Here is a 26,315-nt window from a genome sequence, read left to right on the forward strand (position 1 = left end):
CAGCTGTGTTTTGTGCACGCATTTCCCATGCTACTGTGTGTGCACAGCAAATGTTAGTTATGTGTTTTTACACAGTACAACATTACTGTTGAGTGAAATTTCTCCTCAGAAAAATGAATTTGGGTGTTTTGGGGGTGCTGGAATGGATTCACTGCAGTTATATTAATTTTATAGGGAAAGATGACTTTGATGATGTTATGTGTTTGAGATACGAGCGTTGTCACGGTAAAAAAATAATCTCGTATCTCAAGGCACCTATTGTATATTATAATGACTAATCTCAGTTAAACAAAATAACCATTGTATCAGATTGTTTAAAAGCTGGACAGTGTTTGAAGTGTATGGTCTGTAGCGTAATTTAGGAGCAATAGTCTGCACTCAAGAAACCCCCTTGAAGTACCATGCCTTTTAATCCTCTTTTTCAATGGAGATAAATTCCTACAGCGCTTTTGGAGCTTAAGGAAATCAGCACTGTGCCACTGCCAAGCAGCAACAAATCACCACGAGAGGAGTTGGATAAACTGAACACGTTTCGAAGTTGTCTGATTGGTAGATCAATGACGAGGCACATAGATTGAGAAACTGAGACATGGAGACCCAATTACTCCTGAAACTACATTACTCATTTGATTTACAGTATGTACATGCTGCATGTAATGTAATAAATCTGGTAAACCTACATACATAGATCATTTTACACTTGAGGCAACGTGAATCCCAGGATGCACATGTTTGGAAACAATGAGTCCCTGACCTGGAACAATGAGTCCCTGTAATGTATCATCTCGGATTACAGATACAGTAATCCTCCACGATATGATGGTTGTTGCTTCGCGGTCCTGCCATATTGCAGATTTTTAATTGTACAATTTGTACCATATTTTTGTGTTACCCATTGCTCTCGCTCTCTCTCAATATATTATGTTTCAGCCTGTGATGAAAGCAAATTTTTTAGGATGATATATTTTCCCCAAATCTATCACGATAAACGATAGGATTGTTTTTGTTTTTTTGCCACTCATATAATATTATAGAGCATAATAATTAAAGTACATCTTTTTTAAGAACAATTAATAGAGTTCTAAAGAACACTGAACATTGGCATTGTAATGTACTGTAGAAAAATAAATAAATAAAAGCACTTAATTAAAAAATAAATTAATCAGACACAGGCTCTGTTTGGAAAAGTTGCGCTTAAATATTAAACATTTGGCACATAGGTCATCATTAACCATCCTTAACTAAAGAGGCCCAAAACATTTCCTAAAGCCTGCCAAATTTGAATGATTTTTAAAAAAACACCATGTATGTACTTAAAATCATTTGGGCTTTGTCACTGTTTTTAAATCAGGTGCCATACATTTTAATATCAGTTATTTTTTAGTCTTTATTTTTATTTATTGTATTGTATGTCGTGTTATGTACTGTAACATTTCTGCTGCCTCTTGGCTTTTGAAAAAGAGATTTCATCTCTCAACAAGCTTTTACCTGGTTGAATAAAGGATGATCTATAAAATTAAGGCCTGCGCTCGAGCTGCTGGACTGTGATGTGAGACCTTTACTTGTCAATCCAATGACGCCGAAGATAGGTTCGCTGAAGTCAACTACTGCCAAAGTATTGATGTATTGATAGCGTGTGCCGCTGTGGTTATGGTTTATAAACAGTTAATTTGCCCGTGTGTGCATGTGTGTGTGTGTCCGTGTGGGTTATGTGGAGAACACACACACAAACACACACACACACAACTCCGATTGCAGACATTTTAACGATGTCGCTGCGGTCGAGTGAGCTCTTTAGCCCCAGCCCTTAGCTCACTAGCTCGTTAGTTCGCAGGCTAGTGAATATAACCATAACTTGTGACCATAGGTGAGGGTAGAAACATTGATCGACCAGTAAATCGAGAACTTTGCCTTCTTCACCACGACAGATCTGCTGCCTCCGGAGTCCTAAATGCCAAAAAGGGCGATAGGACTCCTTCTTCAGCTTGACGGCATCCCTGCACCGACAGGTTCGGGGATTTCCGCCACAGCTCCAGTCGGCCGCCTCAACAATGGAGGCACGGAACATGGTCCACTCCCCAGGAAGGTGGGCGTAGTTCTGTTGGAGGTGGGAGGTGAATCTTTTTCTGACAGGGGACTCTGCCAGACGTTCCCAACAGACCCTCACAATAGGTTTGGGTCTGCCAGGTCGGACCGGCATCTTCCCCTACCATTGGCGCCAACACACCACCAGGTGGTGATCGGTTGACGGCTCCACCCACCTCTTCACACGAGTGTCCAAGACATGCAAGTCCGATGACACGACCACAAAGTCAATCATCAAACTGCAGCCTCGGGTCTCCTGGTGCCACGTGCACATGTGGACACCCTTATGTCTGAGCATGGTGTGTGTTATAGACAATCTATGATGAGCACAGAAGTCCAATAAAAGAAAAGAAGAAGTCTGCCACAACACATAACAGATTTAGTAGTCTCATTGAGAGTTACAGAAATTAACTGCAGTGATTCCCTACAAACCTTGTGCAAAACACATTAAAGGCAAGAGTTTTCTTTTTTTTTTTTGGCTTTCCAAGTGAAAAAGGAACACGTAACCAGTGGATAGGGAAAGTCAATCGACAGGGGAAGAAATGTCGTCACTTGTGGGTGCCCATCAAGCATTCCAAACTGTGCTGATCACTTTGAACCGGCGTGTTTTGAGAAAGGCTTAGCAGAAAGCATTGGATACAGAGGTAGAGGCTGAAACCAGCTGCGATACTAACTATTTTTCCTACGGCCATCAGGACCTCAACCGCCAGCAAAAGAATTAAATCTCGCAGCCGCCACAGTGCCGCGGACAAGAGGTGAGGATTTCCTTGGATATGCCTACGACTCTATTATTGTTACAATGCACCAGGGAGTAGGAAAAAAAAGACCCACGGTGTACCTTTCAGTACTGTCGTCTGTACTTTTGCCTATTTGAAAAGCCAAAAGACACGGCAAAGACTTTGTCCAGCGTGTTATAACGCTACTCGAGAAAGGGGAACACAATATATAGGATACTGGATACTATGTAAAAGCTTGTGCTGTGTCACTGAAACATATGAATATTTAATACACATAGTCTTGCTCAAAAATATTGGCACCCCTGTGGTGCCATTATTTCAAGCCATGAATGTATAAAAAGACATACCATACCATTTGACATACCATCACATCGAGCCAGTGGCCACTCTCTTTTTCTGTTGTACAGCTGCTACTTGACTGCTCGTCGTCGTCACTGTTCCGATCTCCTCATCGCTCAAACATGTACGGTTTGACGATGCCAAGTTCAGTTGGGTGCTCCTGTACATCGAAATCCTCCTCCTCCTCATATTCCAACAAGTTGCTCGCCATTGCGTATAGTGTGTAGCGCGCTGTTTGTCAATTGCAACGTCACTTCTGGTAGCCCTTGTGGTGGATAGAGTAACCACACCCCGGTGTCTTGCGCTTCGGGTATATTCGGGGAGGGCGTCATAAAAACATAATTTTTTTAAATATTTTTTAGCTAAACTATGGTTGAAAACTTGCTGGAAGTTATGTGCATGTATTACATAACATATAAAAAATGCAAATATGAATTTTAACTGACCACATAACGTTGTCATCTGACCTTTAAAGATTAAAACGAACTGAACTGTGTCTAAGATGTATTGTACATGAAAAGTGAAAAAATACTGAAAAAAGTACTCTACTGGATTAAATAAATGATTTAAACAGGCTGTATGCATAGCTACAAACCTAATTCTAATGTTTGGTTGTATTTCATGTTTTAAATGCTGTACATTTTATTTTTATTTAATACAGTGATTCTTCTGCATAGCACTAGTTGGAGCCATCATACCACTAGTGGTATTCGCACACACTGAGAATTACTGCTCTATGGAAAAATACTGTTGACGCACCTTTTATTCAGTAACCACCTCGGGGGTTGGACTTGACCCCTTTTATCTCCACCAAACTACAACAGACAGAATATTTTGTTATTTTGAAAAGTCTTCCTTGAAGAGTGGAAGGTGTTGTTTATACCTGCCATTGCATTACCTGCCATTTTCACTCTGTTGCTACTTCAAATCATCAAAATCTATTCATATTACAAAGCAACACTGATTATAGAGATTCTAATTTTATTAATTTGGCAAATGCAACGTAACGACTAATTCCTGTATATGATGAAGACAAATGTCTCTCCTGCCTCTTTCTATGCACATCTCATTTGGAACTGCTAATTGTGTATATTCAGTGTTTTTATCTTAAATAAAAGTAAATGGCAAATGTGTGCTGCCGGTTTTATTCAATTTGTGCATGCAATCTGTTCGTAATTAGAGGCTGACTGACTAAAGCGACAGCTGTCGCACCTGGGGATGGCTTTCAGGCAGTTCCTGTAAACGAGGATAAGCTCGGGAAAAAGATAACTCATCAGGAATCACGTCATCAAAAATGAAATGAAACGGAGGGTGACGACATGAAAGACAAAAACTTTCGCTAAAGTCACAGTGAACTGCATCCGTCGGCTTCAAGGATCATGCTTTTAATTAAGAATCAGTATATTGTCGGTAATGTCATAGGTGACTAGAAGAACAATAGCGTGGGTTTTTACAGAACTGAACTTTTATTTTTGTAATACCACCTAAAGAATTTAAGCAAAAGTTTATGAGTCCTTTATAACAATTACACTGATCACTGCTTTAACTGTATTAAAAAGAGGCGTTTTGTAACTGCCAGTCAAAATTATGATTGGAGGCATGGAATTAAAATGACACAACCTGCCTAGCACTCCCTCACAGCATTGCTTTGAAATCACAACTGTTTTCTTTTGCATGTATTTTAAACTGATTTCAAGGATTAATGCAATTTATGATGGTGTTAGCTAGGATGTGCTTAGAATTCAATTCCTAATAATTCTGAATACAAGTCTGATTGCAGTAACAGGAGTCTCTTGGTTAAGAAACGTTACCCTTTGTATCTTCGGTTGTGTCCAATTCTGACGCTTAACATACATTTCAAGTGACACGTGATGATATCCCTGTGTTTATATTCCTGGAACATAAAAAAACAAACCTACATGCACAGATGCCCACACTGGACACAAACCACATGAAACTAAACAATAATATTCAAATATTAAATGTTATATACATGTTTAGTTCCACTAGAAGGACTAGTCCCTCACCATTGGTTTAAATGAGGGTAACCTTGGCATTGCTATGCAATTATGTTTAATAATTAATGAGCAATACATCTGTAATTGTTGTTTAGATCATATTCAACTGTTTATTTTTTGCTGCAGTTTAGGCTTTCAGCAAGTACTGTAATTTCTCGTGTATAATGCGTATTCCCCCCCCAAAAAAAATTTTGGGGTCAGAAGTCAATAGTGCGCATTATACATAGGTATATGATAAAATGAAAAAGACTTTCACATTTTATAAATGTGTTCTGCCATCAAGAGGTTATGAAAAGGCTGTACACTTTCATTCCAATATGCCACCGCCCCCTAGAGGTGATGGAAAGTTTTACACGTTCATTCTAGTATGCCACCTAGTGGTAATGAAAAAGGTGTAGCCTACACTTTCATTTCAATATGACAGGGGTACATATGACTGCATTTATGTACAGTTGTGCTCATAAGTTTACAGACCCAGGCAGAATTTTTGAAATATTGTTTTTATTTCTTTTTTAAATATGACCGATGACTGAACAACAACCCTCATTAATTTATTCATGGTTATGTTTTGTTTAATGATAATGGTTTTCTGAAATGCTTGACAGTTTAATTTGAATTCCATTAAAATAAAATTAAATGTGTTTCGCCTGGTCCTTCATGTTTTCTTTAAAGAATTGTACACATCTTACAAATTCTGCCTGGGTAATCAAACATATGAGCACAACTGTGTGTTTTCTCGTTTACAAAATAAAGGTAGGGCTGTGAATTTCAAAATAAGAGCAAATAAATAAAAAGAAAGTATTATGTGTTCAAATAAAGTGCTTAACTTCAGAATAATTCTTAAAAGTAAAAAAATACAGATAATACTTAATGTTTTGATCATATGGATAGAAGCAAAATCATGCATTGTAAAAATGCATTGTACATTGGTAGAAGGGTTTTCCAGAATTTTGAGGTCAACTTTGGGGGTGCGCATTATACACGAGAAATTACGGTATATATTTGCATTGTTTGGATGTGTATACATGACCAATGTGTAATATTGGCATATATTATATATTCACACTTTTATCCATTATTGAAAGAGATACTGCATATCAAGAGAAGCAAGGGAATTCAGTTTTTGTGTGTATCCCGGTGAACATCAAACAGTTCCTTCAGTCTGTGGTCTGAGAAGGATAAATGTCAATGTCAAGGATAAATATTGTCAGCACTTCTTGGTCAACTGCTGAGGGTGTTGAGAATTTGGGAAATTCCCCCGTTGGAATACCATTGTGAAAGTGTGAAAACAATTCAAATGCTTTTCATTCTTGGCTACTTGGATTTGTCCAGTATGCCTACAATTAGTGGATAGTGAGGAAATCATTTAAATATTTATTTGACTAAAAGAAGATTGGGGTACAAGTTTCCAATTTACATTTTAGGGGTTAGGACATGTTGGAATGGGTACAATACTTCAAAGTGGCGGCTGGATGTTTCAACCTTGTCATCTCTTGATGTAAAAATGAAATGAAGTTTCTCTGAACTTTCAGTGGCATATTCCAGTGCAACTTTATAAAGTTATTTAGTATTGTGCAAAACTTATCTACCTACATCATCTAGTTGCTTTGTTTGCTCCCCAGGAGAATAGTGTGGATGTTACCATCGCAGCAGTTTCAGCAGAAGAGAATCCTGTTCATTCAGTGTGGGAAGACACAAAATTCTTTTTGCAGTCACCTGCCAAATGACAACTTGCAGTACTTGCTTTGTGAAATATTATATTGAACATGTCAGATTTGCCCAGATGTGCCAGTATAGGTTTCCGTCCCATAAATAAATAAGAAATAAATAAACAAAGAAACAGAGTTTGGCAGCCACCAGAACTGGTCTTGTGGGTCTCTTCCACCAGTCCATTATTAGCCTTTTTTACCCTCTAGGACGAGATGCACCTGTGTGTATGTGTAGCGAGTTCTAATGTGGAGCAAGATACACAATGCAAATGTCTGAGAAATCAAATGTAATGGGAATCAGGACACACCTGCCAGCATCTAAAATGCCTCTGATTAATCCCAAATAAAGTTAAGTTGTTCTAGTTCTATCAATGAAGACAGCCATCATCACGTGAGACAACGGTGACATTACCAAGAACTGGAAATCCCTCCAAAATTAATGGAAATACGAGAAGAAAACTGGTTAGTTAGACTGCCAAGAGGCCAGCAGGAACATTGAAGGCGCAATGAATTTCTCACACGTACTGGCAGTTTTGAACGGGACAACGATCTTCCATCTTCTTCACCTGTCTGGGCTAGAGGGGAGGGTGGCAAGACAAAGAAGCCTTATCTTACAAAGTAAAACACCCAAGGCTGGCTGCATTTTGCAAAAACACATGGGAAAATGGGTAAAGATTTTGGCAATAATTCCAAAAAGCGATGTTTTAGAACCACCGTAAACTGCCGTGAGCCTCTGTTCATTGCGGGGGATACAAATGAAATGTATTCATTATTACTCATTTATTCAATGCGAAAGCATGTAACCATACAGTGTATATAGTACCATATATTATACTACATTTCTGTTTCACTTTGTTTTGAATCTATAAGTCTTAATTTTCCCATTTAGAATGCCTCTGGAGCTTTTTTCCCTCTCTGAAAGACAGATCTAGACAGATAAAATGAGGTTCTCTGCTTTGAATAAGCAGCATCCTCTCGTCCACCTGAAAGTCTCACCGTCAAAGTACTTGAAAGAAAAAAATTTTAGTAGTAGTAGTAGCAGTAGTATCTGACAGCTTTTCACTGCTGGAGAGGGATTTAGAAGAAGCAAAATCGTGTACTTGCAGATGGCTCGATGATTCTGCAAAAAAGAGTGTAATGGCTTATATCCCCAACAGATGGAAGAAAAAAAAAACGGAACTGGCTGCTCCCTATGCCGGTTGCAAAAAGGACCACCTCCAGATACTAGAATTAATATGTGGTCATGTGGAAGACAGGTATTCGAGACAAAAAGGAGAAGTCAAACTGTCCACTCATGCACCCATCATGAGATGTGCCTTGACTCCCACCTTGGCAATGAGACCTTTTAGTCGGCCATCAATTAGGACTGAACCAGCTGATGTTCATTTGTACTGACAAGGGGCTGGATTGCTGCTTGATTATTGATAGATTTGAGGTGTCGTCTTGCCTTTCCATTTCTTCGTGTATTCAATACTTTTTCCCTGTATCATTTCACATTATTCCACGCAACTTAATTTCTGAGCTTATTTGTTCTACTTTCTTTGTATGTATGGATACTTGGGTTGTCCCCAACATCTGGTGAAATTGTCATGTCAACAGCACCTTTGGAAATATATTTAGTGAGAAAAATGGTGACGTGTTAAACACTTATTTTGTCCGCTGTATATTGTGTGCCCCTCGCTCCAGTAGCTTTATAACATGCCACACAGAAAGTTTTTGCCATGTCTGTCGGCTTGTCATATCGGCAAAAGTACAGATGACAGTGCTGAAAAGTACTGCGTGGGTCTTTTCTTCCCGACTGCCCAGTGCATACTAACCATAACATAGTCATAGGTTTACACAAGGAAATCCTCACCTCACCGTGGCTGCTGCGAGATTTTGTTCTCTTGCTGGCGGTTGAGGTCCCGATGGCCGTAGGAAAAATAGTTGGCAGCGCAGCTGGTTTCAGCTTCTGCCTAACTACACCTGTGTATCCAATGCTTTCTGCAAAGTCTCTTTCAAAACACGGCGGTTTGAAGTGATCAGCACAGAGTTCGGAATGCTTGCTAGGCACCTATAATTGACCGCGTTTCTTCCCTTGTCGATTCACTTTCCCTATCCACTGGTCACGTATTCCTCATCAGAAAAGTCCAAAGTTTTGCTCTTAGCCATTCTTGGGTATTGTTGGCTTTGTTTGAGGTCATCATCCTGTTGGAAGACCAATGTAGTACATTTTGCTCCTGCATTTCTTGATAATCTTGACATTTATTCTACCCTGCAGATGCAGGACACACTGTGCTGAATACACCAAAGCAGCACTCGAACATGACAGCGGCTCCTTCCTGTGCTGCAAGGTTGTAGGTAGCCTTCCGTACTCGGATATTATTTGTATTGCAATGTGGGTGTCATGTTCTGTGTTTTGTCCTGCTGGTGATGTGTTTTCTCTCAGCTCACATTCTGGGCTGGTTAATTGGTGGGTGGAGTCCCCCTAGCCGCACCTGGCTACAACCAACCAGCCACACCTGTCTGCTATCAGCCTTGGCAGGTATTTAGGGGTGGCTCCAGTGGAAGGAAGGTACCGGAGTATTTTCTTGCTTGCTGTTTTGCTTGTCGCCAGCGCTTTAGTCACCTCGCTTTGTTCCTGCAGGAATTTGTCTCGTTGGCTTCAGGACTACTTAAGGTTTGTTTTTCTATTAAGTACCACTGTGATTTTTGTGTTTTCCATTTCTATATTGTGATGCTAGATTATGCTTTGCTCGTTTTTCTACCTTGATTGTACTGATGCTTCGTCCATCACCTTTTTGGCTCGCTGCGTGTTAAATCTTTGCGACAACCTTAGCTCATTGTAGTTTTATTATCGTGCTTCACTTGTGTGCTTTCTGTCTTTGTGATGACGGTTTGCTTTTGAGTAGCTCTGTTGTGTATAACAAACTTGTGCAACTTTTGGTTTGAATAAGTTTCTGTCTCTGTTCTAATTTTTTTTATTTTTTTTCCCGGCTGTGTCGCGGTCAATTCTTCAGCCGTTGGCCAACCATTACAGTGGGATATGGTCATCAAAGCAAAATCCTACTTTGTCCATCTACTCCGCCATATAGAGAACAGATGACTTACCACACAACCAGTGGAATCCAGTTTTCTGTCAGATATGCAGCGGAAATTGCGGCTACAGCCTCCGTTGTCTTTGGTACAGTCTCTGACTGGTCCAAATGAGTCCAGGAGAACTTCCAAAGAGTCAAAGGATGAGCTGATCATCAATTCTTCTCTGTAAACGACAAAGCAATATAGTAGTTTTCTTGTACGTTAGTAAATTGCAGATTTAGTAAAAGACAAAGTGTTTATATTATTCTGCCTGTCAATTTAGCAAATCTAAAATCACCCAAATGATTGTAAAATTTGGAGTGACTAGAGATCAGACACTTTGAGCATTTCATGATGACTGTGATCAAAATCATCACAGTTATAAGTATGTTCATGATAATGGGGAAAAAAAGATTCATTGAAACAAGTTTAGTTTTGAACACAAACAAATTCGGCAATCCTTTGCACTTTTGGACATTACAAATTTTATGTAATAACAGAAAAACTGAATTTTTACGCATGGAAAAACATCCCAAATGGTGCTTAAAATCACTACGATGATAGTGATATCTTCAAAAGTGGTGGGACTATCAAAAACTATATAATCAGAAGCTTTGTAATTAATAACCGCTGCTTTTCTCTCGGTTCCTCCAGGATGCCTAACATTTTATTTAATCAGATAAAACCAACAGAGATCAGGATCTCTTTCACAAGGTGATGTGGCCAAAAAGTCCGTTTATTTTTTTCAAATCGTTTGTTGCTGCAGTTTTTTTTTTTTTTTCGTTTTTTTAAACATGCATTTGAGCATGAACTATTTTAGGATAGTGTGATGCACATTGGTTCAATAAAATATAAACACATTTTGACCATATTTACAAAGTTGTTTTTTTTACCCTGGCTTTTAACACCAGTTACCGTGTCTGATGTGACAGTATATGTGTTGTGTGGGCAGTGCATTTTATTTTATTTCATTTTATTTTGTATGTTTTTGTTTTTTATTTTTTTATTCCATTGTACAGCACTTTGGGAACCTTGGATTTGTCTAAATTGTGCTATATACAGTAAATAAAGTGGATTGGAAGTGTGCGGTCCTATGTGTCACCCTGGAAGCGCTGAGGAAAAATTGTGGCCCCCGCCATCATTTAAGTTTCCCATCCCTGACCTAGAAAGAAAAAAAGTATGTTTCATGAACTTTCTACTCAGACATTCAGTGATAACTTGATCAAACACAACAGATAAATATTAATGTTCATGAACCGAGTCTGTTTGTTGGTCTAATCAGTGTTTTGTCCTTACATATTTATTGTATTCTTTATGTTCTTCATCAATGTTTGTGTAGTCAATGAATAAATCATCCAAGAGAATGACTAGAGTAATTCAACTTTAAAGGTGCGTCGTCATCACATCCTTGTGATGACGACAAAAAAAGGCACAGCTCTTTTCTCAAAGAATTTCTGCAGCTATATAGCCTTGCCAATGATGAGAAGAACCTCTACTACTGTATATCAGAAAATATGACCTTTTACATAGTCCTGGAAATAGAGTATATAGTGCATTGTCTAAAGCCACACTCTATTGATTTTCCTCTGAGAAAAGACAATGACAAACTTTAAATATATTATCTGAGAAACCAATTTTTGCATTGTTGTCGCTTATGCAGGGGGGGGGTCCTATTAAGCAGTGTGTCTGCTGATTATGAACTACACAGCAAGTGTGAATACTATATTATTTGGGAACTAAAATGCCAGTGAGCTTTCATTACGTTCCAATGACATTACATCGCTGGAATTTAAAATGCTACTTTCCATTACCTAAGAGAACTGTCAGATTGAAATCAACTTAACACCTGCAAAGTGTTCATATATTTGAGAGCTTAGTGTTTAAATCAAAGTATGCAAATAATATAGAGTAAACCCTCATTTATCGAGGGGGTTACGGTCCAGAAAACACCTGCAATCAATGAAATCAATGAAGTAGCGACCAATTATTTATTATATTCCTTCCATCCATTTTCCGTACCGCTTATTAAATTATAAGTTTGATATAAGCAATTCAATATGTAATACTTCAGAGAGGTGAGGGATTTTTTATTTATTTTTTGTCCACTTGAGGTGACCATCCACACACTCTCCACAAGCACATGCCTATTACAGGCAGGTGCGCTCTGCTCGAATGATGTGAACAACAGCCGTGCGGACATAGTGTGAACAGGTACCGTATTTTCACGACCATAAGGTGCACCGTATTAAAAGGCGCAGTCCCAGTTACGGGATCTATTTCTGTATTTAACACATACATAAGGTGCACCGTATTATTGGGTGCAGGCATGGTCAAACATACGCTAGCTTAAAACATGCATGCTAGCGTATGTTTCTTAAAAGGCGGCAGGAGCAAAACTGAGTTTGGTTGTACTTTATTGAAGTATTTAACAAGTTATTTTTTGATCAATTCTCATTCACAAATCCATCAAAGTCCTCATGTTCTGTATCCGAAATGAACAGCTGGGCAAGTTCTCCATCAAACACGCCGGGTTCCCTCTCGTCATTGTCGTAGTCAGTCTTGTTGCCGGGGGGCTGTTCACCAATGATGCCGGCGTTTTCCTGCTTCCACCACTTGCGAACCGTGGATTCGTTGATGTTGAAGTCTCTCGCGGCTGCTCGATTCCCATGTTCCTCCTGAACTGCTAGCTTGCAGTTGAAACTGTGCTTCGTAAGCGTGTCTCTTCGTAGGTGCCATTTCCGGGGCTCCTTAGCCAAACCCATGTTGTTTTGCACAATGCACGCGCCCTTCCCCCTTTACGTCTGCATGCTGTCCTCAGCCACGTCCGCTTTTCCTCCATCTAAGCAGCGTGTCGGCGAGAAATGCTTCCACTCAGTCAAGCGGAGCGCTCATCAAAGTCACACAACAACATTTACAGATTTTGGAACTCGGTGCACACACAAGGCGCGCCGCATCATAAGGCGCCCTGTCCCTTTTGGAGAAAATTTAAGATGTTTAAGTGCGCTTTATGGTCGGGAAAATACGGTAATTTCCTGCCTCAAGGATTGGCACTGTTCCTCACACTGACGGTCCTGGCAATGTAGTCAGCAAAAAGGCATTATGTGAACCGAGAATTCGTTGCGCTGATGCTTTTAACTTAACAACTTCGTACTTTAGTTGTAAAAAAAAAAAAAAAAAAAAATCCTGCTAAACGTTGCTGTTTACATGTTTTGTTCCTGTCGATATTGATATAGCTATTCATCAAGCGCAGGTTGGTATTTGTGAATTAATTGCATAAAGGTCTGACTGTGGCGTGTGTTTTAAACGCTCCTTTTATCCTCAAGCAATTTGATGACTTACAAAATGTAGGAGTTGAGATGACTCAGTAAGGTTTGTGCTAGGAATAAGTCGACCCAGTTGACCTGATGTGAGTCATTGCTGCCAAATTAAACTCATGCAGCCAATAAAAAAAACTAAATGTATTAAAGATGTACAGGTGAGAAACTGTACTCCACAGACCTTTAAAAAAAACAAATAATAATCTACAATGCACTATCCACAATAAGTGAACCATGAAATAGCAAGGGATTACAATATAGTGTGTAACGTGTGTTACGTTTTTCAGGCGATTGCTCCAAATATCATTGACTATACGCGACTAAATGTGCAGGAAATCCAAGCCGGAATGTACTGAAAGGAGACATGATACAAAAAAAGAACTATTCACCTTCGCATTAAAAAATCGACCGTGTAACAAACACATATGATTAAGAGTAGAGAGAAAGTAAATGATGACACTAATTGGTTTAGAACCTCGTAATTACAAGATTCTGTGGTACAGCTGTGTGATGATGAAAGAAGCCCTGAAAATAAGCACACCATAGAATGGGAAGCTCAGAAGTACATACAAATAAAGCAGTTTATGAACCGGTTCATTTGCCACTTATTATTTGATTTTTTTTTTTATCATCAGAGGTTTGGATGTCATGTCACACTGCAATTAACATGCATCAGTGACATGGAGTGCCGCCAAAAGGAGTACAATTATTTATTTTATTTGATGATTATATTCGTATTTCTTTTTTTTATTTATCGTTGTTACGTTTTAAAAATCACACATTTCAATATAATGCCAAGAGCATTGGACAGAAATGTCATTATTTCCATTTGTAGTCTGTAAGTACACCGTTATTGGTGTGCGGACATTTTCACACCTTCAGCGATCTTTAAAATGTGAGAATACCAAACCAAACCAATATCCGAATCCTGTTGTGAATTACTGTGAATACATCTTATTTAAAGTACATGAAACTGTTACATATGTTAACTTTGGTAGAAGTAAAAGTCACCTTGTAGAATATTACTAAAGTAAAATTCTTTATCTATCTGACATTTGCTTTACTTAAGTATCAAGTGATTTTCTGATATGAAATATACTATTCAAAACAGTGAGTGATTAGAATTAGAATAGTTTTAATTGATTTAGTTTACATCAGTGGTGTAGTAGTAAGGACAGAAGCCATCATTTCAGGAGTTGGGGTGGCAAATTTTCAGGCGGAAACCAACTTTGATGAGCAAATAACATCCTCTCACATGAAAGAAAGAACTCAATAACCAAACTGGCAAACTCTGGTTGAGGTAAGGCACAATGACTGTAAAGGATAAGTAGCCAAACAATGGCAACATCGGACAACAAAAATAAGTCAAACATCCTTCTTGCCAGCGAGCTTGCACACAAATTTGAAAAAAAAAGGGAAAAACTTTTCAACATTTTTTTTTTTCAAGTATCATCAACCTTGTATTTCTGATTTCATCTTCATTGGGATCACCTTCCCTATTTAGAGTTGATCAAGCTCTTGAAACCATGACACAGAAGGGAAAGAAAAGAAAAAAAGTCCTTGGGTGCAAAGTTCAATGCTCATTAAAATAAAAGGAAGTCGGGGGTATTCATTTGAGCAGAGCTAATGTTACCTGGCATAATTTTCACAGGGCAAATAACAATCTGCAAATTAGGGCAGGATTTGACATGGCTATGCACGCTAAGTTGTTTACAAAGCATGTTCCAGTCAATTCTCACTGCTAATTACATTATCTCACATCTTCTGCTTCTCCTTAAACTTCACACATACCGAACCCAACAACATAATGCTCTCAAAACAGCAATAATCATGCTAAATCTAAGTGTCATTCGGTGTGCTGTGGGTCAATAATATCACTCAGATCGCTTAACATTTTATAATACGCCCGTTCCCCCAAAATTGATAAGTAAAACAGGGTTTTAACAGCACATTAATGTTCCTAAAAAAAAAAGAGAATGTGCAGAATTATTAGGTTTCAGTCTCATTTTTCAGGATGATCTTTATTAATAACCAACCAATCTCAAACAAGAATGTTTAAGAAAATAAAACCGAGGTTTAGTGTTTCCTTGGATAATATCAATATGTGAACAATTATTAGGTCACTATTGGTGTGCAGAATTAATACGCAGCTAAATGTAAAACACAATTTCCCACCTCACTTTTTAATTTTTGTTTCAGTAAGAATTATAAACAACTCAAAACATTCCAATAGAAATTGATATACAGTGTGTGTGTGTGTGTGTGTGTGTATGTATATATATATATATATATATATATATATACCTTTTGATGATATTATGGACCGTAGATGATGAAATCACTGATTTCCTTGCAATTGTATGTTGAGGAACATTGTCCTTAAACTGTTGGACTATTTTCTCACGCACTTGTTCAGAATAAGTAATAAGTAAATAACATTTGTGTGTTTGTGTTGATTCGTTTTGATTCAAATGCAAAAATTCTGATTCAGCGTTCTTTCTTTTTTCTTTTTTAAATGTTCAATGTTATTTTAAAATTCTTAAGCTTGAATCAGGACCTCTCAACTGTCTAATCGCACACTAACCACTAGTTCACCATGCTCTGCTTTAGCGGTGAGGATTAAAATTGTAACGATTTGACCCTCTCCATCAACCTCATCGGGAAGTGTAAAGACTGCAGCCTTTTAAATGCTGTGAATAAAAATGCAAAATGCAGATTACATATAAATTATTAATTGTGTGGTAATCAAATAATGAATCATATCAAATAAGTGTTTTTCGTTTTTTTAAATGTTTATTTTATTTTTATTTTGTATTTTTTAATGCTTCAAAGCACTAGTGCGGAGTTGTCCGCAGTCCAAGGAGTTCCCATCAAGTCACATTGCTCACCTTACGTCTACAGCATCCTCCATAACTGTCATATCAGTCTTGCATTTAGCAGATGGGTTGATGGCGAGCTCTGCAGGTGGGATGACAAAGCTTTTACTCAAAGGCAGCCACATCCCTTCTCCCAAGGTGTACGTGAATCTGCAGAAAACAGCATGTCAAATGGTCTTCATTTCTTTGAAACGTAACCTGAATATAAATGATTTCAATGGAGACAAGAAGATACAGCCAACATTGATTTTTTTTTTCCTTTTCATATTTGTACAATCTTTCTATTCGCTAGTGTGGATTCACAAATGGCAAGGTTTTAATAAAAAAAACGCTTTCAAATGTAAAAATGTGGTGTATCTGGCTTGAAATAAGGTTACTGAGGTGATAAGTGACAAATAACTCCCATGATCATTTCTGTGCAATCTCAAATTGAGCCACAGCGTGGTTGTGCATAATACTTTAATCATAAAGCAGTTTTAATCTTGGTGAAGCACAAAATCGTTTAGATTTAAGAACGTCTCCCATTAAGGATCAACCCTGAAGGTTTTTGATACAAAACTGAATCAGTGAGCTTTTATGGAAATACTAACATAGAGTTGACGTGTAAAAATGATCTAGGATTTTGAATAAAGAATACATTGTAATGTTGGTAGACGAGGCTAGTCTACAAGGCTAAACAATAACGATTATAGACTACTAAACTATATAAGAGGAATGTTGCTCAATAGGTTAAGAACTGAAGGATCAAACCAGGAGTAACTGAACATTTAATGGCATCCAACCAATCACTCCCTTTGTTTCAACTACTTTAATGTTTAAGATCATCAAACAAATGTAAATATCAGACCAAGTAAACCAAGTGAAGTTAAAATGCTGTTTTTAAATGGTGACTTCATTTAAGTAAGGAAAAAAAAAACTATTCAAAGTTGCCTGGCCTTGAGTGAAAAAAGTAATGACACTACCACCTAAACCTAATAACTGATTGGGCCATCCTCAGCAGCAACAACTGTAATCAAGCGTTTTCTACAACTTGCAATGAGTCTTTCACATCTCTCTAGAGATATTTTGGCCCTTCCTTGCACAATTGTTTGACTTCAGAAAAAATCTAGTGTTTTGGAGCATGACCGCCCTTTTCAAAATCATGCCACTGCGTTTCAATTGGATTTGAGTCTGGACTTAGACTAGGTCACTCCAAAACCTTCATTTTGTTTTCAGAAGTTGACTTGTTGGTGTGTTTTGGATCGTTATCCTGCTCCAGAACCCAAGTGTGCTTCAGATTGAGTTCACAAGCTGATGACTGAACATTCTCATTCAGGATTTTCTGTTAAAGAGCAGAATTCATGGTTCCATCAATCAAAGCAGGTTGTCCAGGTCCTGAAGAAGCAAAGCAGCCACAGACCATCGCACTACCACCACCATGTTTGACTGTTGGTATGATGTTTTTTCTGAAATGCTGTGCTACATTCACACCAGACGTAACAAGACACATACCTTTCAAAAAGCTCAACTTTCATCTCCTCAGTCCATATAATATTCTCCCAAAAGTCTTGGGAATCATTCAGATGTTGTTTTTGCTAAACTAAGACGAGCCTTTATGTATATGGTCAGCAGTGGTTTTTGCTTTGGAACTTTGCCATGGATGCCATTTTTGGCCTGTCTCTTCCTTATTGTTCTGTCATGAATACTGACCTAAACTGAAGCAAGGGAGGCCTGCAGTTCTCTGAGTTCCTTTGTGGCCTCCTGGATGAGTCATTGGTGTTCTCTTGGGGTAATCTTTGTAGCCCGGCCACTCCTTGGAAGGTTCACTACTGTTTCATATTTTCTCCATGTGAGGATAATGGCTCTCCCTATGGTTTGCTGGAATCCTAAAGCTTTAAATGGCTTTTGTAACCCTTTCCAGACTGATAGATGTCAATAACTTTATTTCTCGACTATTCTGGAATTTCTTTGGATTGTGCCAATTTGTTGCAGCTTTTTTCAATCTTTCGTCTGAATTGATTTTGTCATCACAGATTCTGTTTAAGTGATTTATTGATTGAACAGGTATGGAGGTAATCAGGCTTGGGTGTGATCAGTTAAAATTAACCAAAAATTACGATTAGCCACAATTACTTCATTGATTTTACAAGGGGGTAATTACTTTTTCACAGAGTGACAGGTCAATTTGAATATTTGTTTTTCCCTTAAATGAAATCCTTTAAAAACAGCATTTTCAGTTCACTTGGGTTACATTTGTCTGCTATTTACTTTTGTTTGATGGTCTTAAACATTAAAGTGGCAAAACTATGTATGTATGTATAAAAGTTTGGAAATAAGGGTCCAAGAGAGAGTTTTGCATGGATATTGCTAGATAGCAATGGTATCCAAATTGACATAACTTTTCTATTAAAAGAACAAACAGGAGTTCCTTGATGTGAAACATGTTTTCAGTCTTCGCCCCACTGTTTCAGCAAGAGACACTGACAGCTTGTCACGATAGTGCTGTGTCGTTTATTCCGAAGTGGCAGCGCACACCTACCCATTGATCTGATTACCCTGAAATGGATGTGCCTGCCCTTTTAAAAACACTTCTCTTTCCCAGAAGATTTTTTGAAACAAACTCTTTTCCGAAAAAGATATTCTGACGTGTTGATAGTTGGCTTTCTCGCAAATGTTTTAGAACTATTTTCCTCAACCATGTTTAAAGGGGATGCGTTAGCAGGTAGAACACTTCAATTCCTTGGATTTCAAACTGACATACCCAAAGCAAATGCCACTTAACAAACCCTCTTTCAATAGACAACTAGGGAGTAGAATGTTGCTTTAATGACTAATTTCAGTGGCACTGAGATGAGTCAACTGTACAATAAATGAATGAAAACTATTTTATCTCCTTACATCGATATCCTACAGGTGGTAAGTCCTATCCTTTCAAGGTACAGGAAATTATGAGCAATTTGAAATAGCATTGTTTGCGCAAAACCTTCAGGCTTCTGTTGGAAAGCAAAAAATAAAATGTCAGGAGAAGCCTAGTAAAACAACGGAACTTTATTTGGGATTAGTCAGAGGCACTTCGAATGGTAGCAGGTTTGTGCTGACTCCCATTTAACATGAGTTTGAATTTTATTGGTTAATTGTGAACACAGCTAGATCCTGGTTGTAGAGGGTGTATAGAGTTGCACAACCACATGATTTCCGTTTTTTTACTTCCTCTTCAAATGATAAAAAAACCCAAAAAACAATGTCCATTGGTAATGGAACATGGTACTGCAAAAGATACAGTAGTTACACGTTTTCTGAGGTTCACCTTACCTGAAAATGCGATCAGAGGGTTGTTCTCCCATCACAAGATCAAAACCGCGCTGGAAGATGGTGTAAGGCCAAGGCCTATGATGATTAAAAAATATAGATGGTTCAGAAGCGGAGACAAAAAGATAGGAATGAAATAAACCTTTTAGAATGAAATGAAGAGGGTTGATATTTTTTGTGTATCATATCCTACCGATGGAAAGTAAAAAAGAAACGTCTCATTTCAACTCCCAGTCAAAGCCATATAAAAGACATTAACAGGATGTGCGATATGTATACTGTATACAGACTGATTTGGTCAATAAATGAGATTCATTTTGTCACTATGAGTTGCCAATAATTTACAGCACATAGTAGTCAAAAAAGACAAACATAAGAATGTTCTCTGATCTCAGTGACGAACTATATTCACATTTTCAAAAAATAAAGACATTTTCAGGGAACCTAAAAAAAAAAAAAACCTTCAGTGAACCTAAAAAACTCCTTTTGACAGAGAATCAAGCAGTAACCCAAATAAGGTGAGAATGATGACTTACCCCTGATTGGGCCCCCACTCACTACGGATGCAGAGGTGCTTGTGGACTGGGTCCTTCATGTAGCCATGAAGACAAATGCAGTCACCTGTCAAAAGAAATGCGCTGATTCAATCATATATCGTTTCTGCTAAACAAGCGCAGCTGCCCTTATGCAGGGTCCACACAAACCGATTTTGAACATCTTAACCAATTCAATTGGGAGAAAAACTCACACATGATGATTTGGACTTATCTGTCAGCAACTTTGATCTATTTTCATGTTATTATAGGATGTTGCTAATATCCATCCATCGATTGTCTGTACCGCTTTATACTCACAAGCGTCGCGGGTGTGCTGGAGCCTATCCCAGCTATCTTCGGGCGAGAGGTGGGGTACACCCCGAACTGGTCACCAGCCAATCGCAGGGCACATACATACAACAAGGTTAACAAACAACCATTCGCACACACATTCACACCTACGGTCAATTTAAAATGTTCAATTTGATGACCAAAACAGACAAAACATTCATTCTCAACACCACTTCTCCTGGCTAGGGTCACGGGGTCTTCTCCTGGTTAGGGTCACGGGGCGCTGGAGTATTTCCCAGCTGACTTCGGGCGAAAAGGTGGACTACAACCTGAACTGGTCGCCGTTCAGTCGCAGGGCACATATAGACACAGACAACCATTCGCACTCACATTCGCACCGTCACTGAGTGGGAACTGAACCCACGTTGCCCACACCAAAGTCTGGCGAGTGTACCACTACACCATCAGTGACCCTTAAATGAAACATATGATGCCTATGAGTTCTCCCAGGTCTCTTTCCATCAGCCACAGGTGCTGCCGGGGTCATTTTTCAGAACAAAGGGCATCACTTTAAATGAGGACAAACCATTAGGGTGAATGAAGGCAGCGATTTCACACATCTCAGGGTCAATTTCCAACTGCCAGTTTAATAGTTTCGAGTTTAATAGTCTAACAGCTTCCAGAAAGAAGCTGTCCCTCAACTTGGTGGTCCCGCATTATCGATTGCTCCAAAACAGAATGATATTTTTGAAAATGACAGCCAGTTGCATTTTCCTCAGCAAAAGATACATAAAATCAACATGTTAGTGAAATATAGGCCATCTTTAGGTTCTTTAAACTCCAAAGTCTTGGTACCGCTATGAACGTATGTTTGGTATTGTATGCATGTATCAGTTTTGCCACCACATAATAATAAGTCAGAATTGGCAATAGGACTTATGACTTATGATACGGGTATGTGATTATTATTAGGACAGTGATAGAAGATTTAAGATTGATTTTCACGTGTTGTTACTTGTACCCACAGGTAAATGCAGGTTCAACAGCCATATAATTTGCAAAGGTACAAATATTGTCAGAGACTTTAATTTCAAGTATATTTTGGTTGTGGTGATAATAGTGATGCTGATTATGTTTTCTTTCAACATTTTGCCACTCTCATGTAGATATGGTAACCACAGTACCTAATGAGGTGTCCAGTGAGTGTGTCGTTTACTGCTAAACACATCATATAAGGATCTAAATAGATTATAAACTGTGACATATTCAGTATATCGCCAACAGATCGTTGAATTAAAGAGACGTGAACTTCCGCTTGCTCTGTTTTTAAAGAGCCCCGCGCTTGCTAAAAGCACATAACGGGGCCGACTGTTGTAAAAAGGAATTATTCCGTGGGTTGACGTTCATTATAAAATATTTATGTGGAAAGACAGAGATGGATGGATAGTGGCAGAATTAATATGTTTTACTTTTGCACAAGACAAAATGTATTGGCCCTAACTAACTGCTGTGTATGGCTTGGGGGTATAGGAAATGCAGAATCAAGTACTGTCTGTGCATTTCCTTGGTTCTTGTTTCAACTGACCTCGCAAATGCGATGAAGCATATCAATTACTAGCGCACCAAACTATCGGAAAGAAAACAAAATAAAGTGATCCCAAATAGTATTGGTACCCACAATAACCTGATTTCAAGTTCTGTCGGAAAGGAAACCCCATGTGTTAAAGCATCCGCCATCTCCTTTAATGTCTTGCAGAAGCAGCACAGATGTTGCCACACCGCATCTCGGCTCTCATCACTATCTTTTCGAGCAGAAAAGAGGATTGGACTTAAGCTATCTATAGCAATTCAGCAATCTCCCTGCAGCGCCTGCACACATGTACACACAATCCAGGCAAGCAGGCACACGTACGCAGTGGTTTTATCACGTATATATATATTGGGGGAAAGTGCTGAATATGAAAACAGAATACAAATTGCCAGCTCAAAAATATTGAATTGGGAATAGTGATGGTTTGGGTAAAATATTCTTCCATGAAAATCAAGGTTGAAACACACTGATCTCGTTTCTGAGTCATAGAGAGGTCTCCGAAATAACTGTGATGCCCATGGGAGGATAAGGCTTCCAGTAAGAAATGCAAAACAAGACGCACTTTTGCCTCTTTAAATATGAGTGGACTCCATATATTCACAAATGTGAAAGTTACTGTGAAACCAGGTACAACTCAAACCACTGATACAATGCACAAACACAAAAACAGTGGCTATAAAAAGTCGACACACCCCTGTTGTTTCTGCTCTCTTTTTGGTTAGGAACACGACAGACTGCTCTGTTATTCTCCCTGTATATGTAATATATATATATTATATATATATATATATATATATATATGACCGGGGTTCAAATCCTGGCCCCGCCTGTATGGAGTTTGCATGTTCTCCCTGTGCCTGCGTGGCTTTTTTCCAGGCACTCCGGTTTCCTCCCACGTCCCAAAAACATGCGTGCTAGGTTGATTGAAGACTCTAAATTGCCCGTAGGTGTGAATGTTTGTTTCTATGTGCCCTGCGATTGGCTGGCGACCAGTTCAGGGTGCACCCCGCCTCTCGCTCGAAGATAGCTGGGATAGGCTCCAGCACGCCCGCGACCTTAGTGAGGATAAAGCTGTACAGAAAATGGATGGATGGATGGATATATATAGAAATGTGTTTATATATATATATATATATACACACACACACACACACATACTGTTTTGGAGGGAGCACAGCTGATTTGGCAGAAGTAAAGATTAACATATAATCACTGGCAGCGAGGGATGAGGAGTTATTAAACAACACTATATTCTCCAATTCTGTTTTATCAGCACACTGTTGTCATTATTTAGACATTGAATGTGGTTGCTGGCTTGAATAAAACACCATGTTCAGTACCTTCACATGACTATAACATTTGATGTGTGGTATAATGGCATGTTAGGTTAAGTATCATGAATACATTCAAAATCATTTTTTTCATGGCTATTTGCTGATTGTTGATCATTCAAAGGCAAGCTCCCCCGTAACAGGCTGGCCAAATTTATTCAGCATCAAATAAGGGCGTTTTCATGCAATACACTGTGTGCCCCACTCATTCATCTCTGTCACGCCATTACAGCAACATTCTGCAATCTTGCTTACATCACACAGCAGTGTCACGTTTGGTTTTGTTGTTGTTGTTGTTTTTTTAAGGAAGTGTCTCCGTGGAGTTTATTGAAGGCAATTGAAAATTCCATGATTACATGAAAAACAATTTTAAATACCATGTAAACAATAACAAGCTAAATTCAACAAAGTTAAAATATTCTGAAGAGATGGAAGTTTACAAACAATACATAAACCAAATAATCATCTGCTCTATTCAGTATTATTATTTTTAAATGTACACCACACAGTGTTATACATCACTTAAATACTACAAATACATGAGCAAAAATACTACACTACTTTCCGTATATGAATCACAGGAACGATGTATTGTGAGACATATAAAAATACAAAAACATTTGAATATTATCCAAGCTGCCTTGGATGATGTTGGTTTGACTTGACGTGTTCAGCAACACAAAGTTGCACATTGTGAGTCTCTCAAAAGCAGCCGAACCAGGTCACGTCGTACTTTCGAAATGATTCTAGTCTTTAGCTGCCCATTTAGTAGTAATATAGGAGGGAGAATAACGGAGCAGTCTGCCATGTACCCAACCAAAAAGAGAGCAATAACACCTGTTCAAACATAATTGGATAAAAGTGTATTTTGTAGCACAGCTGTAGTAAATTAGCCAGGTCTCAATTTAGCACAGGCTTGCAAATATATTGGTACAGTACCTTGTCAAAAAAGCTAAATTTTCTCCGTGACCACGCTTGTTACTCAACTCACTCGTATCTCAAACCCAACTTCCCCCGTCAATCACTTTATGTCCCTACAAGCATGTCCTCATGCAGACAGAAGAATTCTTCAAGCATGAGAATCAGTGTCGACCTCCATCTTTATCACATGGTAAATCAAGGCACTACCGTACTGAAAATCCATTGCTTCATAATTCTAGGAATACCAATAAAATTCCACTAGGTGACAGTATCGCTCTGCAAACACCTTCCTGTCCCCATTCCATTAAGTGTATGTCTGGTGTCTTCAAACTCGGCTGACTTCATTTTGGTTTTATTTTAGTAAGCATAACTTCTCCTCATAATTGAATGACAGTAAGCAATGGTAAAATACTGTGCAAAGCTAGTAAAGTTGATAAAGGTTTTATGCTGGTGACAGTTTGAGCCTGTAACAAATTGGAAGACTTTATACCAGGTTTCGAGTTATGTAGCAGCCAATGGGAGGTAAGCCGAACCAACGCCCAGCTGAGCTCCAATAAAGACAGTATGTTCATTGATCGTATTCTCATTTGTGGATGTCGTTGGGGAAATTTCATCACAAACGTGCCATTTACACTTATTATTAATAAGTATGCAGATCCATACCTACCATGACAGTAGGGCTGGGCGGTCAATCGAAGTGTAATCGTGATTTCGATTTTGGCTTCTGACTATCATAAAAACTTATGTGCCCAATGGCGCAGTGTGTGCATGCAAGGTCTTGCGTTGGCCGTCAGAGGCGGAGGTGTACACAGCAGGAACAGCGGTTATCTATGTCTTTTTATTTACTGTTTTGATTGTTATTATTGTAATATGTTATGATTTTACTTTTTACAAATTTTGGGTTGTTGTTTTAAATTATATTTAAAGTTGAATAATAAAGTTTTGAAATCCATAAATAATCGTGTTTATGAATCATGATTTCAATAGCAATAAAAAAAAAAGATTATTCTTATTTTTCCCATAATGGCCTCGCCCTACATGACAGGTTAGGATTCTAAAACTCCAAAGTAGAAAGGGAAGTATGACCTAGCAAATAGAAGCTCCTTATTCCGCTGCACAAAATGATATTTTTCTTATTCGTACATCTGAAAAATGTCCTGACAGATGTTTTGCTTATTTTGTATTTTTTTTGAATTGACGAGGACATAATATGGAACATTTACTTTTTAAATGCTAGTATACAAGTAGATGAGTATTGAGTGCCTGCGTATCCATCAGGTGTGAAATTACACAAGTAATTTTTTTTGCTTAAATTTGGTTTGGCGTAGTCACTGATGTCTATATGTGCCCTGCGACGGACTGGCGACCAGTTCAGGGTGTAGTCCGCCTTTTCCCTGAAGTCAGCTGGGATAGGCTCCAGCCCTAACCAGGATAAGCGGTGTTGAAAATGGATGGATGGATGGATGGATGGGTTTGGCGTGAGGTCTGTTGCATGCACCACATTCACACACTTAATTGACAAGTGGAGTTCGGCATCTTGGTGATGAAGTGCTGCCTCCATGAGTGACAATCAGCGGGGGATTCCGCTACTGACAGAGCTTTGCACAGGCGCAATTGTAGTTGCAGAGGTTAAGATTTCCTGCTCTGCAGTTGTGAGAGGGTCTCAAGAGTCTCCAAAAGTCTTGAATAACACAAAAAGGTCACTAGATTTGTCGCTAGTCACTTTTCGTAAAATATTGCCGCTTAGGTGTCTGAATAGCGACATAGTTGGCAACAGTGTCATACTCCAAATAGAACGATGTAGAGCGCGCAGTGAGTCTTTTGAGATGATTTCAGCGAGCTTGAAAAATAGTATGGAAAAAGTGTGCTATAATTATTCATCCTTTGGGTATTTCATCAACGCAAGTCACATGCATGTTATTCAGACACCTGGGAGCTGTTTTTACTAGATTGTGGAAGAAAAATCCTCTAAGACTTCAGAGTTGTTATTATGTTTTTCTTTATTTTTTTTAAAGTGACGACCGATTTAAAATTGCAGAATGACAGATGAGCCCGGTTTACATGCAGTTTGTTGTACACTCCTGTAGCTCCAGCTCGGAAGTCTGTCTAGGACATTCTAATAAAAGTTATCTTGTGGAAGAGAAGCCACTCTTTGGTAATTATCTTCAATCAGTGTATGATTTGAGTTGTTGTAATGCAGGAGCTGAAATCATTCTTCA

The 26,315-nt window shown here is 38.6% G+C and overlaps 1 protein-coding gene and 1 long non-coding RNA gene across 10 annotated transcripts in view; one reads left to right on the forward strand and one right to left on the reverse strand.

The window, feature by feature from the left end:
• Nucleotides 1–994, forward strand: part of LOC133488672 (uncharacterized) — a 12,909-nt gene extending 11,915 nt beyond the window's left edge. The window contains exon 4 of the long non-coding RNA XR_009791718.1: nt 1–994. This exon is cut by the window's left edge and continues 2,312 nt beyond it. This is a non-coding gene — a long non-coding RNA (uncharacterized LOC133488672).
• astn1 (astrotactin 1) overlaps nt 1–26,315 on the reverse strand; it is a 271,109-nt gene that overhangs the window by 149,941 nt on the left and 94,853 nt on the right. For all 9 annotated transcript variants that reach the window (XM_061796834.1, XM_061796828.1, XM_061796831.1 and 6 more), the window contains exons 9-12: nt 19,963–20,047; nt 19,430–19,504; nt 16,151–16,288; nt 9,979–10,129 (exon numbers count right to left, since the gene is read on the reverse strand). In XM_061796834.1, the coding sequence (XP_061652818.1) occupies nt 9,979–10,129; nt 16,151–16,288; nt 19,430–19,504; nt 19,963–20,047 (449 nt within the window). The remainder of the gene's footprint in view (nt 1–9,978; nt 10,130–16,150; nt 16,289–19,429; nt 19,505–19,962; nt 20,048–26,315) is intronic.

Source organism: Phyllopteryx taeniolatus, chromosome 14 (assembly GCF_024500385.1).
Source record: "Phyllopteryx taeniolatus isolate TA_2022b chromosome 14, UOR_Ptae_1.2, whole genome shotgun sequence".
NCBI lineage: Eukaryota > Metazoa > Chordata > Actinopteri > Syngnathiformes > Syngnathidae > Phyllopteryx > Phyllopteryx taeniolatus.